The sequence below is a fragment of the Grus americana genome, chromosome 20 (assembly GCF_028858705.1).
Source record: "Grus americana isolate bGruAme1 chromosome 20, bGruAme1.mat, whole genome shotgun sequence".
Lineage (NCBI taxonomy): Eukaryota > Metazoa > Chordata > Aves > Gruiformes > Gruidae > Grus > Grus americana.
This window is the reverse complement of record NC_072871.1, coordinates 10941795-10959205: the sequence shown is the minus strand read 5'-3', so window position 1 is coordinate 10959205 and position 17411 is coordinate 10941795. Positions and strand designations below refer to the sequence as shown.

Genomic DNA, 17411 nt, shown 5'->3' with positions numbered 1-17411 from the left:
ACAAAGTGGTCGATAGCCCTCTTCATGCTGGCAGTGCTTTTTGCAGCTGGACAGGCCGCTCGGTTAAACGTGCCGGCTGGTTCTTACCTCTCCATGCAGTTTTTTTCAAGAGATGGAAGCTGCGTCTCGCACTTTGGGGTATTTCTTTAGGGTAGAAGTAGCTGGCTTTCTGTAGCTTTGTGCTTATCTGCTGTTCACACAGAGCTTGTATTTCATAGCAAAGCGTTATAGGTTCCTTAACCATGTTTTCTGGCTTGTTCTGCATCCCAGGGACCACCAGGGCCTCAAGGACCGACTGGATTTCCTGGACCAAAAGGCCCCCCTGTAAGTAACTCTCTCTCTAGAACGTGCGAAGAAATGTATAAAATCTTTCCCATCCAGCTGTGACTGCCTGTGCCAGCTCAGTCTTAGCTGCTTCTCTGACAAGCAGTGACGTACCCAATAAAAGGCATTAGTGAGACATCACGATAATAACCCGACGGTTTAAGATTTTAAATAGCCAAGTAAATTGCGGCTGATTATAAATGTTCATTTCCTAATGACTCAATATCGCTAGGATCTTTCATGGTTGCTCTGTTCTTTATTTTCCCCCCGTATCCTGGGAGGACAGCACAACCGAATAGCACTGCAATTATTATACGCTTGTGGGGCACCTCAGAAACCTTTTTGGAGCGATTTTCTTCCCTGTGCTGAACAGCTCGCTCCTGCTCCGGACCTGTAAGATAAATCTTTCCTTTGGGAGGTGCATGGGAAGGGGTCGTATCTTTTAGGGTTCTGAGCACCCCCATTTCACTGTGAAATGGATGGGAACTCATGCAAGGAGGCAAGCAGGTTTGATTCAGTTCTTATCACAATTTTACTACTGAGCATTTGGTCATGTTCCTTCTCACCCTGGTTTTCTGCTGCAGGGTCCTCCTGGGAAGGATGGATTGCCTGGTCACCCCGGACAGAGAGGAGAAACTGTAAGTAGCCAAAAATCTTGGGCAGATCATTAGTCCTGAGTCTCGTCTTGCCGGTTGGTTTTTCTAAACCCTTTTGTGCAGCTGGGGAGATGTGGCCACACGTTTGTTTTCCCTGGAGGTCTGTGTCTCTCCAGCTGCATGGGATGGTCTACGGGAAGCAACCCTCTTCTGAGCAGGACGGGTCGGTCTAATGATGATTTATGTGAAGGTTGTGCACCAACTCCTCTCTCTCTGTCCCTTTAGTAGATTGAGGAGGTCATACGTATCGTGCGTAGAGAAAACGTGAGCAGAGGTGTAGTGATGCTGGTGGCCAGCATCAGAGGCAGTTGGGTTTCTGCTGTGATAGGTGCTGCAAGAGGCAGCTCCTCGCAAGGTGGGAGGACGTTGGTTGGGGTTGAGTCTGGGTCAGCACAAGCCAGCACTTGGTGTGGCTCTTGCTTTCATGAGGTGGAGAAGGAGCTGGGAGGTGATTTCCAAGCAGCAGCCAGGCTCTGTACCCCAAGGACTCGCCGAAGCGCTCGTCCCTTTGGCCTCCCAAGGGGGAAGGCTGTGCCTCTGCTCTTCGGAGCGTTACGGGTAGAGTCTGCACTTTCTTTCCCACTCCATCCTTTGGAGATGTGGAGGTTTTGCGTCTCTCTATTCCAGAGACACGACTCTAGGGCTGTGGTAGCAGAGAGTTTTTCACGCGAGACGGGCTCCATCCTTCACAAGCTCAGCTTTCCTCACCCAGCTGCGTTAGATCAGGGGCAGTTTTATTTTCTCTGGAACCTGCAACGGGGAGACATAAATGCTTTTCACCTCTTGATGCACCATGTGACCGAGGCCAAGAGCTGTTGCACAGCAGAGAAGAGTTACAGCCCAGTTTTGGCCATGCTTGGCTTGAGAGGAAGGCAGTTCCTGGCCAAGATGAGGGGTGCAATGGTTTTTCTCTAGTTTTTCTGTCCGCACCAATTACTGCAGCACGCTCGTGTGTCAGCCGCTGCCTTAGCACCCGAGCGAGAAGAGCATCTCTGCTGACGCTGCCTTGTAGCCAAAGCTACGCACAAGGGCCTCGCCAAGTTTTGCTTGAGCTCCCTCCAGCAATAATCCCTTGCTGCAACCCACGGAGCAGCTCCTGGCTGTTTAGGTACCTCACTGTATCGTACGCGTACTGCTTTGTCCGTTCTAAAAGGTTTTGTTGCGCAGATGTAATCATTGTTTCTCACCAAAGGAGAACGATGAGGCATGTGGAAGGTATGATACCCTGGCTGTCGTGCGTCTCTGGTGGTCCATTTTCTGCACGTGTTTTGCTTGCAGGATACCCTAAGCAAAAAATGATCCTTCTGCCATGTATTCCTCTGCATGCAGTAATTAGTGTTCTTCGGCATTGTTGGGGATGTTTATTCCTTTTTCCTCAGCTGTTTACAATCCAGCTCGTTCGCTGCTGTTGGTACGTCCCTCTCCCCAGCACTGCATGCTGCATGTTAGCAGATAGACTCTTTGTTCTGTGTTTATTTTACAGGAAAAAACCCACAACTTCCTCTCCTCAGCTTTGCATTTTCCCGCACTGCCTTTCCTAGCAAATGGGCACTGAAAAGGCTTTGCACATTATGCATTTTTTTCCCCTCAACTTATCACACAACAATTTAATTAACTTGCCTGGCATTTGCAAAGCAAGGCAATGCAAATACTGCTTAGTGCAACACCAGACATTTATTTACACTCCATGAGACCGACTTTAAGACACTGGTTGTGGTATTTTCGAACGCACAGTTCTCAGGTCAGGATTAACTTAAAGGTGAAGAGAAGAGTTTTCACCTGCCAGAGCCTGACCGTGACATTTAGTCTTCCTTCACTGAGTTATCTACAACATCCAGTACTCCTACATTCAAATTAGAAGTAGTAGTAAAAACTTCACTTGCATCTGCCGTTACCAACTTGGAATAAAGCATCAACCTCCAAGTCTGCATGAATATGAATGGAGAATGGGCTTTCAGTTATTTGGGGTCTGAAAGTACTCCCTGAAAGCTTTCTTCACTCACTGCAGCAGTAGCTTACCTATCACAGGCAAATCCTTCCAGAAAACCAAAAATCTCTTAATCTGTGCCATGAACAAGCTTGCAAAGTTCGCTTTCCCCGGAATCCTCTCGGGGTGCACGCAGACCTGTGCAGACCCAGCTAGCAGAAGTCCCTTTTTTGTCCCCCTTCCCTTACACAGTGCCAAAAAGCGAGGAGAGAAACAAAACCAAATTAACTATTATTTCCACATCAGTAGCCTTGTCAGCGCACTCTGCACCTTCGTGCAAGAAAACCTAGACTTGAAATCTGTCTGTCAAATAGTTCCCTTTATTGGACTTTTCATTTAGTAGCAGATAGGCACACTGAAGGATGCTGAAATATTTGGCCGTATTGGATTTACAAAGATTGAATCAAAAAAAAAAAAAAATTCTAAAAACTCTGTGCTCAAGGCTCAAACAGGATAAAAGGAAACACCTTTCTTCAGATTAATAAAAAAGTCCTGCACAGAACTGGCTGAAATATTTTTTCTACAATAAGAGTTTAAATTGTACATTCATTTCACAAAGATGTTCTGCCGTTTCCCCATCAATGACAGGATATTTTCTGGGATCTGCAGACAGCTACAGAATAGCACTGAGTAGTTTTTTTAGCGTGACACATTACCGTTGGCTTGGGATTTATCTGATCGTCTTTTGTGGCAATGAGAAAATAGCCTGTGTGCCCTAAATGACATTTCTCAAGCTTGTCAGCGTGCTATAGTAAGAATGATAATTAATGTGCTTTTTAAAGAGTGGCTTAGGAGAGCTAAACAATTGCAGTGGTGATAGTTCGTTATTGTCACTCTTCAAATGTCATTATGAGTAGCTGTCACGGAGACTTCGCTACTCATCGGCTTTTGGAGAGAAACACATTTGTGATTTCTTTCAGCAGATGTTGATGAAGGAAATAAAGCTCCGCTCAGCCCCCGAGGCTGGTGGGTTTGGGGCTTCAGCAGGGCTGGAGGTTGTTGGAAGACGGTCACCCGGCCTCCGACCTCCTGGGAGCTAAGCCTAAAACAGAGCTGAGCCTAAACCAGTACCAGAACGGGGAGCAGGAGAAGGGAAATGTTTATTAAGAATTACCCAGCATGAAGAAACTCGCACATTCTGACTTCCTAATAGCAATTTCCTCGATAGGTTTCGTGAGCATAGCAGACTTTTTTTATATATGTATATATGGCCAGTCCTTCAGCCAAACCACAGTAGCTCCATCAAAACAGCAGAGCTGAGCTTTGAGAATCCCTTTTTCTTCCTCTGCTTCGTCCCTGTATAAACGTACAAATACACATTTTCCACCTTCTGTTTGATTTCTTGTTTCTTTTCCCTTCGGGTGTCCACCCGTTCCTGGTCGGTAGCTTCGCCAGAGGAGCAGCAGCCTGTGACCCTCGCTGGAGCGCTCCTTGGTGGAAGTGTCATCTCTTTCTCTTTTCCCTTCTCTAACAGGGTTTCCAAGGCAAGACCGGCCCTCCGGGACCCCCCGGTGTCGTAGGCCCTCAGGTAAGAAGCAAATGCCCGTGCTTGCACCAGCCCTCATCTTCAGCGGTGCGGCACGGCCGGTTCCCGCAGCTCTGATGGTTTAGCTGGAGCTGCTGGGACCACCGGTTACCCAGCACAGAGACTCCTCTTCCAGGGGAGGCAAAGTCATGTCAAAGCAAGCTTGATGGCTTTGGAATTCCTGGCCAGGGTTGGAAATACCCCGACGGGTCCCAGCCCACCTCGTCGAGGCATTAGGATGGTATTTAAAGAGACGTGGCTGAAGGCTGCTGTAAACAAGGCGGCTCCTCTGAACTCATAACAACTACCTTGGTGTAAAGTTGGTGTAGGGTGAGAGAGAGACCAGCTACACACAGCCTCACTAAAAGACCTTAAGCAACCAGAGTGTTAAACATAATCTCAAAGGGTTGTAAAGCTTCTGGGGCGCTCAGGGCAGTGTAAGTGTGATGCAAGAGTGCTCTTACACGTTGTTATGAAGAAATGCATCCCTCTTTAACGTCAAGTGCTGCTAGATTCTGTCAGAGTTGCCCTATTTTCCTTTTAGTCACAATGAGCTCTGTGCAATCTGGAAATAGTAACTGCGCAGCCAGAATTTGTACCCCTCGTGCAAGGGCGTGCAAGGCTTGTGCATCAGTTTTATAGGCAGAGTCCTAGACTGAGTAGGACTGGCTCTGGGCTGAACCTCCTGAACTGTTGGGGAAGTTGCTCTTTAATTACCAAGTAATTAATTTGTCCTCTTTAATGATAGTGTAAAGTCCCTGATTTGTAAATTCCCTGATTAGGGGCAATTCCCTGACTGTGTCTGTCTTCTCAAGTGCAAATTAGGTTCTGTGGCGATCGTATCTGGCGCTGCTGTGCGTAGTTAGCGTGATCTGTGGTTGCCGAGCGCTCGCAGTGTTATCGTTCTGCTTACGCTAAGTGGCACCCTGCAGCGTGACATGAATTACAACCACCATCCCAGCGGACACCAGCGTGCAGGGACGTTACAGTCTTGTGCCTATGGCTTTTGTCCTCCTCCAAAATGGGTCACTTGGGAACCTTCTGCGCCGGGCCTTACGTTACACTCGTCACCGTTAGTGCCCGCGTACAGCACAGAGGCAGTCAGTAATTGCATGTAGTACAAGCCTAATCCATTATTTATGCCCCATATAAAGAAGAATCAGCACGATTGTAGAGTACTGAGGAAGTTTTCAATTGAAAAAAACCCTTAAGCATAATAATTGTAGTAATAATATCTCATTTATGTGAACGCTTTCGTTCCAGAGGATCCCAATGCTTCTAGTCTGTCAAGTGCAATGTTGCCCCTTCCAAAACAAGGTCCCTTTACATGTCTGCAGGGATTCCTGGTGGCACTGCAGGGGACAGCTGAGGGAAGGAGCATCTTCCATCCCATTGCAACCTAAAGGAATGAACCGATAGCCTGAACCTCTTCCTTCATTCTTTGCTCTGCTGATACCCACCACCTTCTCCCTGATCTCTGTTTCTTCAGGGTCCGACTGGTGAGACTGGGCCAATGGGTGAGCGGGGACATCCAGGTCCTCCAGGTCCCCCAGGTGAACAAGGTCTTCCTGGCCTCACTGGAAAAGAAGGGACCAAGGTAGGGACCAGCAGCCTGCTGAATTCACTCTCCTTGCAAGCCTGGACGCCTGCCTCTCTCCCAGAGATGGAGAGGGATGATTCAGAAAAGACGTGATGTTTTGCAGCATCTCATCACGACTTGACCCCAGAGGGAGGAGCTGGGTCTCTATGGACTCTGCAGATCCTCAGCCATTTATCGCTGTCGTTGCAGGGGGACCCTGGTCCCGCTGGCCTCCCAGGGAAGGACGGTCCCCCGGGCTTGCGAGGCTTCCCCGGAGAGAGAGGTCTCCCTGGCCCCATTGTGAGTAGAGGCTGCCCGGTCCTGCCGGTGGGAAGGGTGCCCAGGCGGTGCAGCACCCAGCTCCCAAAATTACTTTGTTTTTCTCCCTCCAGGGTGCTCCAGGGCTGAAAGGCAACGAAGGTCCCCCAGGCCCCCCAGGCCCAGCAGTGAGTATCCTTGCCCTTACAGGCACCACCTAACGCGTTTACAAGCTTGGCAAGCCAAACCGGAGGGTTAGTCACAGCTCAGTGCTTTAGCCGTTATTCCCTTTGCACTAACTACCGACTTGCTGGATATTGCTTTATTTTACAAGACAAGCATGTAATAGCTCAGTCATTTTGTGGTGTCAGCTTATGAACATACGTGACAAGCTGAGGGAACAGGGATGATTCAGGACATTGAGAATTTTGCTCCTAAGTCACCAGCTTTCCCTCTGAAAGTTGTCCCCACTCGAGATTCGTGCTCAGTGCAGCCCTTCTGGAAGAAAATATTCATCATCCAAGCCTCCCTGCTGCATTGGCCATGAAGTGGCTTGTGCTCCTGTTCCAGGCTGGTGATGTGCCCCCAAGAACTGACCTCCCTGCACCATCCAGAGGAGAACCCAGCCTTTCCAGGGATTTTAAGTAAAAAAAGATCTACAGCATCCCTTGGGCTGATGGCACCAAGTCATCACATGGCGGTCGCCCATCAAATGCACTCATGATGCGTTTGCAGCATCCTACTGCTGGATTTCTTTCTGTCTGTACAGAGATAAAGCTTGATACTCCAATTAATGCTTCCTTCTTCTCCAACAGGGCTCTCCTGGCGAGCGTGGTCCCGCAGGATCAGCCGGCCCGATAGGCTTGCCAGGGCGACCTGGCCCCCAGGGACCTCCAGGACCCGCAGGTGAAAAGGGAGCTCCAGTAAGTACCAGTATAAAGATTAACAGCTGTGGGTCAAATTGGAATGTGTGTAGTAGGAAGCTGAGCATGGAGACATTCTCTGGGGCAGGTGTATAAAAGATTTAAGGAAAAAAAAAAAGGAAGGAATTCAATTAGGAAGGAATTTTCTCATCTTGGGTGCACCAAACCACTGAACGTTAGCTGCTCAACAGCCCTGTTTGGGACACATGGGCTATCAAAAATGGATGTGATCCCAGGGACCAAAATGTCTTCAGGCAACGAGAAGGGATGAGGACTGCACAGGTAAAATGACAGCCTGTGTGACCTCCTAGTGACAAACAGCCACAGGACTGGCCTCTGGGCAGAGGAGTGAGCCAACCCCGTCACCGCTTACAGGGATGCGCCGGCAGCGGCGATATCCACTGAGCCTAAATAAATCCTTACCCCTTCACTGCCCCGGCCAAGAGGCAGCACAGGAAGGTGCTGCAGAGGTTTCGTCTCTGCTTCCCGGGATGCTGCGTGCTGCCGCAGCGTCCGTGTTCCCTGCCGTCCCGCTGGTGCCCGTGGAAAGAGCTGTTCTGAGCAAGAGCCCCAGCAGAGCACGGCTGAGTCCTGCCATATGGTCCCTCTCCACCAGCCAGCCCGCGCAAGCTCTCACGTCTTTCGCTCCCCAGGCACGCGCGTGAAATGTCACGTGCGGGCAGGAGAGAGTGGGCTGGGATGACTATTTCTGTCTCTGAAGAGCAGAGCACCGTGACAGTCCCGAGAAGGAAGGCTGTGTCTCTAATTCGCTCCCAAATGGTTTTGCAGGGACTTTTGGGTTGCCTGCCTCAAACTCAGCTTCAGACCCAGCAAAACGAGCAAATGGTATCAGTGATTTCAGCCTGGCTGAGGACACTTACTGTGATTGATTGTTGTTATCAAAAGTGTTTATCAGCCACTGTATTCCACATTTGCTGGCTTATTAGAAACTCCAGCAGCTAGTCCAGAGGCAAGAATTTCCTGGTGAATCAGCTTTATGAACATCTGTCCTGCCAAGTACCTGTATGATGTATCGCTGGATAGATGAATAGGCCATTTATGTGGCATCTAATTATTCAGAAGAGAGCACCCAGGATTCAGATGCAATTAAATTATGCACGAGGAAACTGAAAAATATCCACTGCTCAGTTCCTGCAAACAAACAAATTTGATGGAAGGCTCCAGGTCTGAGGAATACAAGTAGATGTTTAAGCAGGAGGCCAGCAGAGATTGCTTTCTTCACTTCACGTGTTTTCCTTTGTCCAGAAGCTCAGGAGGGAGCTTGGGGCCTCCCGAGAAACCCCCGTTAGCTGGGGATCAGCCAGGGAGGGAGCAGGCACTGAGTGCTGGGACAGCCAGGACCAAAATCAGTAAAAATTGGCTGTGGGAATAAAAATTAGTGGAGGTCTTGTTTGTCATTGACAGAGAGATGGCAGAGGGTGCAGATTAAATCTGATTATATTGCTGTAGCGGTGAAATTGCAGCTGTGATCTGGGTATTCACTGTTTAGATTTGTTTGTTCTTTATCTCTCGAGACAGAAATGTTGTCTTGTTTCAGACAGCAAGCACAGGGAGCCTGCTCACACAGCTGGAAACTGGTTTTGCTGTACATGCCCACGTAGTCAGGGGTCATTAGCAGCTGAATAAAACATTAACGGGATGTACTGGGTTGATGGGAGGGAGGAGAAGAGCTCTGCGTGACCTGCCTGCTCCTTCTGCTTCCAGGGCGAGAAGGGTCCTCAAGGGCCGGCTGGCCGGGACGGCATCCAGGGCCCGGTGGGACTCCCAGGTCCAGCAGGTCCTGTCGGCCCCCCCGGAGAGGATGGAGACAAGGTGGGAGCAGCTCCCTGCTGCGCAGGGTCACTCCGGGAAGGACCTGGGCAACGTGCCCCATTGCCACCGTGCTGACCGCGTCGGGACGGGTGTGCTGGGGTCGTAACACAAGGGTGTTTCTGTGGCGCTGGCAATCCCGCGAGACGAGCAGCGTCCGATCTGGGGAGCAGCCGCAGACCGGGCTGCGTGTGTTCTCCCAGCCAAAGCGCTTGCTGAAATGCGGTTAGCCTCCCCCAAAGCCCGTAGCAGGTGGCCCCCCCCCCACGGGTGCCTGGCCTTTCCAAATTAATTACCTTTCCCCACTCTCTCATTAAGCCTCTCCGGACTGGAGGATTCTTAGAAAACATTAGCTGGGGACAAATCACTTATCGCTGCTAACGAGGTCTGCAAAACGATGCTTCTTGCGTCGCGTGGCAGCTCAGGAAAGTTTTAGGATGCAAAAGGGTTTGGTTACAGCTGGAGCTGCCAAATCTCTGGCCTTTTCCAAAACTCAGTGGGGTACTTCTGTGGGAATTGGCATCTTTGGGATGAGGGTGCAGACACACAGGACCGTTGCTTGAATGTTGAGATATGGAAGTGGTCACCAAGTGAACTGATTGTGCCTCTTTGTTCCTGGCAGGGCGAGATCGGGGAGCCTGGCCAGAAGGGCAGCAAGGGCGACAAAGGGGAGCAGGTGAGTGGGGTGGACATTGTCGTAGCTGCTTCCCTGGAGGAGTGTGGTTATCTCGTGTGACTTGCTGGAAACGGAAGATGATACCATTTTAATCTCTTCCTGCCATTGCTTCATCTTCTTCTCCTTCGCTTCATCAAATACCCACACGACGTAAAAAAGAGCGAGTGCCTGAAGTGTGTTTCTCCTCCAGCTCCGAGGAGCACACTGAGATGTTTCCATGTCACCCATGTGCTATGTAAATATCTGTGAAACACGAGGAGCCCTTGCCATTAAAGCTGGGTGTTTGGCTGTAGTTCCTTTTCTAGTTGCTTGTAGCACACCCTTTATGTGCTGCTCAGAGCCTGAGGAATGGAAAATGAATCGCACATAAGTGTTTAGAGAGAACTGAGCAGCGTGGTGTTGCTTTGCTGGAGCAAAAACGGATTTAGACGTGTCTGCTGTGCCATTGGCACCAGGGCTGAGGGATGCTTGCGTTTGGGGACACTCGACCCTGTCCTCCCTCTCTGTTTTGGGAGTGAACGCGTGTTTAATGGAGGCTGTATTGAAGGGCATCACCTTTTCCAGGTGAGTTTTTTTTACTCTGTGATCCTAATGGTGACGTTGCACTTCTGTTTCGTGACAGGGTCCACCAGGTCCTACCGGCCCGCAGGGTCCAATCGGTCAGCCTGGCCCAGCTGTGAGTATTGTCCCTGTGGGCAGAAATCCTCTTTCCTGCCATAAGCTGTCCTGGGCAGCACTGCAAAGATGGGCGGTTTCTGCCTGGCGCCGCTGATGCCCAACGCCTGAGTAGGGCATTGCTGCTGGCTGCGGCAGGAGGTGGTGGGGATGGAGCTTTGCATCTGCCTTGTGTCTTTGCCGAGCTGTGTTGGACTCTTTCCTCACAGGGTGCTGATGGAGAGCCAGGTCCCAGGGGACAGCAAGGCCTCTTTGGTCAGAAAGGTGATGAAGGACCCCGAGGTTTCCCAGGTCCCCCCGGTCCAGTGGGCTTGCAGGTAATTCGTAGCATCAAGGAAAGGGCTTAGGGTAAGGAGAGCTGGGGCTCCACCTGGGATGTTCACAGCTAAAACTCTTCCCTTCCACCTCCACAGGGCTTGCCAGGACCACCCGGTGAGAAGGGAGAAACGGGTGACGTTGGGCAAATGGTAAGATGCTTTCATACTTCTTTTTTCATCGCTGACATAGACATTGCTCCAAGAAACATGTCTTAAATTTGTCTCCCCTCTCTCTCAGGGCCCACCAGGCCCACCTGGACCCAGAGGTCCATCTGGACCACCAGGAGCAGATGGTCCACAGGGACCTCCCGGGGGAATAGGAAATCCTGGTGCAGTAGGAGAGAAGGTAAAGCATCCAGACAAACCTGATGGAAGCCTGCAGGAGTTTACTGCAACAAAACTCATGCAGGAGCTTTGCCACATGAGCAGCAAACTCGACACCCTGCAGAAATAGAAGTGTGCTCATCATCTTTTCCACTCTGCAGGGTGAACCTGGTGAATCTGGTGAGCCTGGTCTTCCTGGTGAAGTTGGCCTCCCGGTAAGTATGCTTACAGGGTGGCTCTTGCTCTGATGGAGAAGAGGTTTTCTTCAGTGGTCTCCCCTGAGGAGCTGGTTGAAGGGGGGTCAGAGTCATGGATGTGGATGGGGCTGCAGGGACTGAACCAGCCATGTCCATGGTTTGGGTATCGGGCGACACATCACCATGTTACTGGGTGTTTATGGCATAACTAACGTTTAGTCACCGAATATGGGCTACCCACGACTGAACAACATGAACACCATTTAATCTTGGTGGGAAGGGACTGCTAAATCATGTCCTCATGGTTTGAGATACAAATAGAGCTTCTTTCTCAGAATTGATTAAAGGCTAATTAGAGATCAGTAAGTTGTTTTTGTGGATAACAGAAACACCCTTTTTCCTTTACAGGGTCCTAAAGGTGAAAGAGGTGAAAAGGGTGAAGCAGGTCCCTCTGGTGCTGCTGGTCCACCTGGTCCCAAAGGTCCCCCAGGGGACGATGGTCCCAAAGGCAGTCCTGTAAGTTCCTCCTCCTGCCCAAGCAGTGCTTCCTTGTATTGCCCAGCAGAGATTTCTGCATGAAAAAATGTTTTCCAGAGATTTTTGTGGAAATTTGAAACAGTTTACTAGCCAGAGAATTGCTCCTCTAATGTTATGGGGTATAAGTCCCCTTCTTTAGGGTGCTAATGAGGAAAAGACCCAGCTGTACCATATCTTCCAGCAATACTGGAATTATCAGTCCTTTCTGCAGGCTATCAGAAAACTCACCCCTACGGAGATGACCTGCAGTAGGTTTACTCTGTGCTTGAGCTTATGCATTGCCAAGGTCCTCTGCACCAGAGCGAAGCTTCCAAAACAGCATAGAGGAAATTTATGTGAATTTAGGAGCTGCACCTCTAGGGTCAGATCCCTGCTGATGCTAATTGCTGCAGCTCTATTGAAGCCAGTAGAGCTATACTGATTTATACCAGATGACAATGGTACAGTATTTATCTTGCCGGCTTCTTTGATGCTTGCTGGCTGAAGAAATTTGTTACGTGATAAGCAAAGATGGCATGAAACAGCAGAGGAGGCAGGGGAGTTAGTCATCTCTCTTAACAGATGGGTTTTTGGGATATCACTTTATTGATTGAAGCCTATTGTCTGAACGCTGGTCTCAGAATCATTTGAAGTGCACAACAGACATTGTATGGAGAAGAATGGTGAAGTGTTTTAGTCGTTAAATGCTTTGAGAGGATATTCACGTGGAAAATGTTACACATCATGTAGTAAGCAAAAGCAAAATCTTCTAATCTGCACATTCCCCAGAGCTGCGAGGATTTCGCTGTCACTTGTCCGATGTATTTATGAAAAACTAGATGAAAGTCCCAGCGTTGACACTGGAGCTCTGTGTAGTCTGGATGCAGAGCTGAACTGGTGGCTGTGCCAGGATGGAATTACCAAAGATGCAAAGATGGGATGTGACCTGGGATTGTGCCTGAGGGAACTGGGGTTTTACTCCGTGGGGTGACTGCCCACGTTGTCGCTGGGGTAACAGGTACTAGTGCTCTGCAGTTCTCCAGATGCAATACCTTTGACTTGGGGATATGCTCCTTCTCTCTTTACAGGGTCCGGTTGGTTTCCCTGGTGACCCTGGTCCTCCTGGAGAACCTGGTCCAGCTGTAAGTGTTTGTCTCACAGAAGGGCAGTGAGGTTCCTCCTCTTGGTTTTGTGAAATACGACTGTGTGCTGTTCACTCATCAGCAGCTCCTCTGGCATTTACTCTTCCTTTACTTGGGAAAGAGTAGGAAGTCCCACCACGACGGTTTGACCGTGCTACAGCCTTTGGGGCAGTAGCCATACGAATGTTGCTGTCCACAGCTCCTGTGTATTTGACGCAGAAGGTTTGCTGTTGCCAGTGTTCCCAACAGGAGATGGGAAGGGGTGGTACCCGGTGACATGAATACCAGCTGAGCCCCACCTGCTGCTGCTAACGCTCTGCTCAACTCTATTTGTACCCTAAATGCTCCTGCTTGTTTCTTTCTTCTTCCTTTTTAGGGTCAAGATGGTCCCCCTGGTGACAAAGGTGATGATGGCGAACCTGGACAGACTGTGAGTAACTGGATAGATGAGATCTGCTCCCCGTCAGTCCTCACGGTTTCTGTGGGCAGGTCCGAGGACTTTTAACACAGAAGGACGTACGGCATCTGATTCCCACCAGCTTCTGCTGCACTGGTCCCCCGGTGCCCGTCCAGTCCTGTCTGTGTCAGCCTGGCTGCTGCCATCCGTCCGGGCTGCTTAGCAAGACATCCTGAAAGCAAAAATTAACTTACAGAAAAACAAATTCTAAGCCTTTCATTTTAACTTTGCTGCGCCTTATGGTATTTCATGGTGGGAAGGGATAAAACAAGATACCACCTGCACCCCCGAGGAGGTGTCGGGAGTTGTACTGGCCGCCCACGCCTCAGCTTAGCACAAACTCTAGATCTCGACTCGAGTTTTACACGTTTGCTCATCCCTTCCGCCTCTCGTGGTGCAGTTATGGCTTGTTCTCCTCCCCTCTCCATCTAGGGTTCCCCTGGTCCCACGGGAGAGCCTGGCCCCTCCGGACCCCCAGGAAAAAGGGTAAGCTGATTGTTTAGGAGTATTTTTCCAAATGTATTTGTATTGATTTTTCGAAACAAATGTTATTCCTAGGTCTACAGTAAACGCAAGGCACTAGCACGTAAAACAAGTGACAACAACAATAAAATCGATGCGCCATTCACGGCCATTGGAAATTGCTGGGAAATTGTCACCCAAATCCTATGGAATTTTTCTGAGATTTTAACGCCCAAAAGAAAATACAAGTATGAGGTGCTCCTGCTCTTCCTGCCTTGCTGGCAGAGCCTGGGGATTCATTTAGCAAGAAGCTAATTTAAAAGGCTTTTCAGAGATATTTGTCTCCATTTTGTCTTCCTCCCTGGGGCTGTAGCAATTTTGCTAATTCCAATAGGCTATTCCAGATCAGCGTGATCTAATCGTGTTTTGCATCTATTTTGTGCTTTCTCTAGGGCCCTCCTGGTCCAGCCGGTCCCGAAGGAAGGCAAGGAGAGAAGGGAGCCAAGGTAAGAGCTGAACGGGATTGCACTTCTACTGCGTCCTTTTTATGCCGAAAGGAGCACCCTCTGACAACGCTGGTGTCTGACAGACAGTGATTTGATTTTGCTGTGTGTTACAACAAATTAGCCTGAATTTGGGGCCGTCGGCTTCAGGTCTAAGCTTATGTTTCATCTTTTAACAAACTCTGTGGAGATAATTAGAGCTTGGTAAGGTCATGGGAATGTTTTTCTTGTTTTGAAATGACAAAGTGTCATATTTGGCAATTTGATATGTTGTAAATAATACAGCACGCACAGCCCTGCATCCCTTCCCAGGGCAAACACAGCGTTATTGGACCATGATTATTTCGGTACGGGTGGTGGGGAAATGTAGAGTGTGATGGCAATTTATAGGTCTAATTGTTGCAGCAGCCGCAGGAACGCTGATGGCGGAGGATGTCCTCTGCTAGTTCATCTCCTGGGTCTGAACTCAGGAAGGCTTCCTGCTCCGGAGAGCTCGTAGCCAAAGGGTTGTTCCTGCTGGAAATCAGCAGAAATAGGCAAGGCTGAAAAGTGAGGGAGTTTGGAGACTCGTCCTCAGCACATAAGGGGTACGGAGCAGTAGGAAGATGAGAACAGAAGTTTTACATGCTTTGCATGGAATTGCATCCGCTCTGCGACATCCTGGCAGCAGCCGCAGCGTATTTGAGAAGATCGTTTGATACCCCAATGCAAATTAAACCATTCTGCCTCTTGCATCCAGGGTGAAGCTGGTTTGGAAGGACCTCCTGGGAAGACTGGCCCAATTGGTCCCCAAGGTGCTCCAGGGAAGCCTGGCCCTGACGGCCTTCGAGGAATTCCTGGTCCAGTCGTGAGTATTCCCAAACTGAGCAAAGTCTGAGAAAGCTTCTGGGCAGGGTTGTTCCTGGTGCTTTACCGTAACGCGTCTGCCTGGGAAGGTGCCTTTCTCCCAGCGTAATGTTTGATCTGTGCTTAAATGCCTGACATTTTTAGTGGAAACAATATAATGATGAATAACATCTCCCAGCAAGTTTTATTTGAGTCTTGGGTCTGCTCACCCACTCTCTGGGGTAACGTTTCCATGAGCTCCAAAGTCCCTTTTCCAGTAGAGCTTTGAGCATGAAAGGAGCAGAAATCCTTTTGCCTTCACCCACCTGTGAGAAGCCAGGGCACAGGGACCACATGAGGACGGGTGAATAATCTGAATAATCCCAGCTGGGAGCGCAGCTGGCATGAACAACGGGTTTGAGGGAATTGCACTGTTTTACAGGGTGAACAAGGTCTCCCGGGATCCCCTGGCCCAGATGGTCCTCCAGGCCCAATGGTATGTCAAGACCATCAAATTCGATGACTTATTGAAATGGGTGAACGCATTTTACATTAACTCATTCTCTTTTTCGTTTTTCCCGTCTCACGCAGGGCCCACCGGGTTTGCCTGGTCTTAAAGGAGACTCTGGTCCTAAAGGGGAGAAGGTGAGAACGCTGCGCACGGTCTCGCTGCATGACCTGATGTCCGTGTCTGGGTGTGGGGGGAAGAATGTCATTGCAGAGGGGTGCTGCAGCTGGCACGACAAGGCTGAGGAGTGCCACCAGCCCCGCGTTCTCTCTCTCATACTCCGGAAGCATCAGACATACCTTTAAAGTGAGCGTGCCCCACGGGATGAGCCGGGTCGTGCTGTGGGTGAGCGTGTGTCAGGGCCCGTCTGGATCCATGGGTTTCCCATCCCCGCGTCACCAGCACCGATGGCAGCGAGGCGAGACAGAGGAGCTGAATCTCCGCGTTGCCCTACGCTGGCCCTCGCAATCCACGGCAGCTCTGCCTGAACGGAGACGCTGTAGCACAGGGAGGTGCAGACACCTGGCTTGCTTTAGGGCAGGATTCTGTGTCCTGCAGAAATTTATGCAATATATGTTAGCACCCGAAATGAGCAGGCGCTCCAGTGCAGCAGCTCTGCTTCTACATTTGTAGTATTTTCTGTTGCAAAAAGCTAGTGCTTTGCTCTGCCACTTCCAGGTGTCAGGGATAGCTACGCACTCCCATCGCTTTAGGCATTTGGGGTTGTATCTAGAAATGTCTTTGCTGGGTAGCTTTGGCGTTAATTTACCTCCGGCGAGAGATCATAATTAACATCTGCTGTTTTCCCCTAGGGTCATCCAGGTTTAATTGGTCTTATTGGACCGCCGGGAGAGCAGGGAGAAAAGGGTGACAGAGGTCTCCCAGGCCCCCAGGGCTCGGCAGGACCCAAAGGAGAGCAGGTAAATATTCCGTAAGACCTTCATGGAATTGTGCTTTTGAGCTGCGGGGTTTGCTGCCCATGAGCAGGTACGGCATAGCAGAGATGGCAGGAGACTCTCACTAATTTTTGAGGAATATTTTCTGTATTAATGTAGTTTATTCTACATGCGAAACGTAGAGATGCTCCAAAATTACCTGTTTTAGTGGAAAGCAGATTCCCAAGAGTCATATGAAAAGAGTTAAATAGACTTGGAGGGATGGTGACATTAAATATGCATCTAGAGGACTGATTTTCAAAACTGTGTGCCTGAGTGATGAGATTCCCTGGTCGTGCTCTCGTCTGGATCATGCACACCAGTTAAAGCTCCAGATTTGAATGGGGTCCTCCAAAACCGGGTGGTCATCTGTGAGCAGATGTTAGTTGTGTAGTTACAGGCCAGCATTGCTGCATGTAAATCAATGTTGTTCTGCTTTTATTTTCCAGGGTATCACAGGTCCTTCTGGACCAATTGGACCTCCAGGGCCACCAGGATTACCGGTATGTGACAAATAAATAATTATCTTTGAATTCCTTGGGAGCTACGCAGTCCCTCTGGAGTCACGTTGGTGCTCCCAGATGTACCTGGCACAGTCCCTCTGGCCTGACCCAGTATGAGGGTGCTGATGGGAATGGGTTTGCCCAGCTGAGCCCATTAAAAACACTGGAATGAGTTACAGGAGTACTGGGGGGTGACGCGTGAGCTGAGAGATGGGCACAGGGGACGCAGCGTGATCGAGGCAGGGAAATTAGCCCACCTTGTTTCTTTTGGATTATCTGCAATCACATG

The 17411-nt window shown here is 49.7% G+C and overlaps 1 protein-coding gene across 2 annotated transcripts in view; it reads left to right on the top strand.

Moving 5' to 3' along the window:
* COL5A1 (collagen type V alpha 1 chain) overlaps nt 1-17411 on the top strand; it is a 156266-nt gene that overhangs the window by 124409 nt on the left and 14446 nt on the right. For both annotated transcript variants that reach the window (XM_054848417.1, XM_054848418.1), the window contains exons 36-59: nt 271-324; nt 909-962; nt 4442-4495; nt 5982-6089; nt 6282-6371; nt 6464-6517; nt 7145-7252; nt 8978-9085; nt 9705-9758; nt 10381-10434; nt 10643-10750; nt 10847-10900; nt 10989-11096; nt 11236-11289; nt 11680-11787; nt 12876-12929; nt 13306-13359; nt 13819-13872; nt 14301-14354; nt 15091-15198; nt 15619-15672; nt 15768-15821; nt 16497-16604; nt 17069-17122. In XM_054848417.1, coding sequence (XP_054704392.1) covers nt 271-324; nt 909-962; nt 4442-4495; nt 5982-6089; nt 6282-6371; nt 6464-6517; nt 7145-7252; nt 8978-9085; nt 9705-9758; nt 10381-10434; nt 10643-10750; nt 10847-10900; nt 10989-11096; nt 11236-11289; nt 11680-11787; nt 12876-12929; nt 13306-13359; nt 13819-13872; nt 14301-14354; nt 15091-15198; nt 15619-15672; nt 15768-15821; nt 16497-16604; nt 17069-17122 — 1764 coding nt within the window. The remainder of the gene's footprint in view (nt 1-270; nt 325-908; nt 963-4441; nt 4496-5981; nt 6090-6281; nt 6372-6463; nt 6518-7144; nt 7253-8977; nt 9086-9704; nt 9759-10380; nt 10435-10642; nt 10751-10846; nt 10901-10988; nt 11097-11235; nt 11290-11679; nt 11788-12875; nt 12930-13305; nt 13360-13818; nt 13873-14300; nt 14355-15090; nt 15199-15618; nt 15673-15767; nt 15822-16496; nt 16605-17068; nt 17123-17411) is intronic.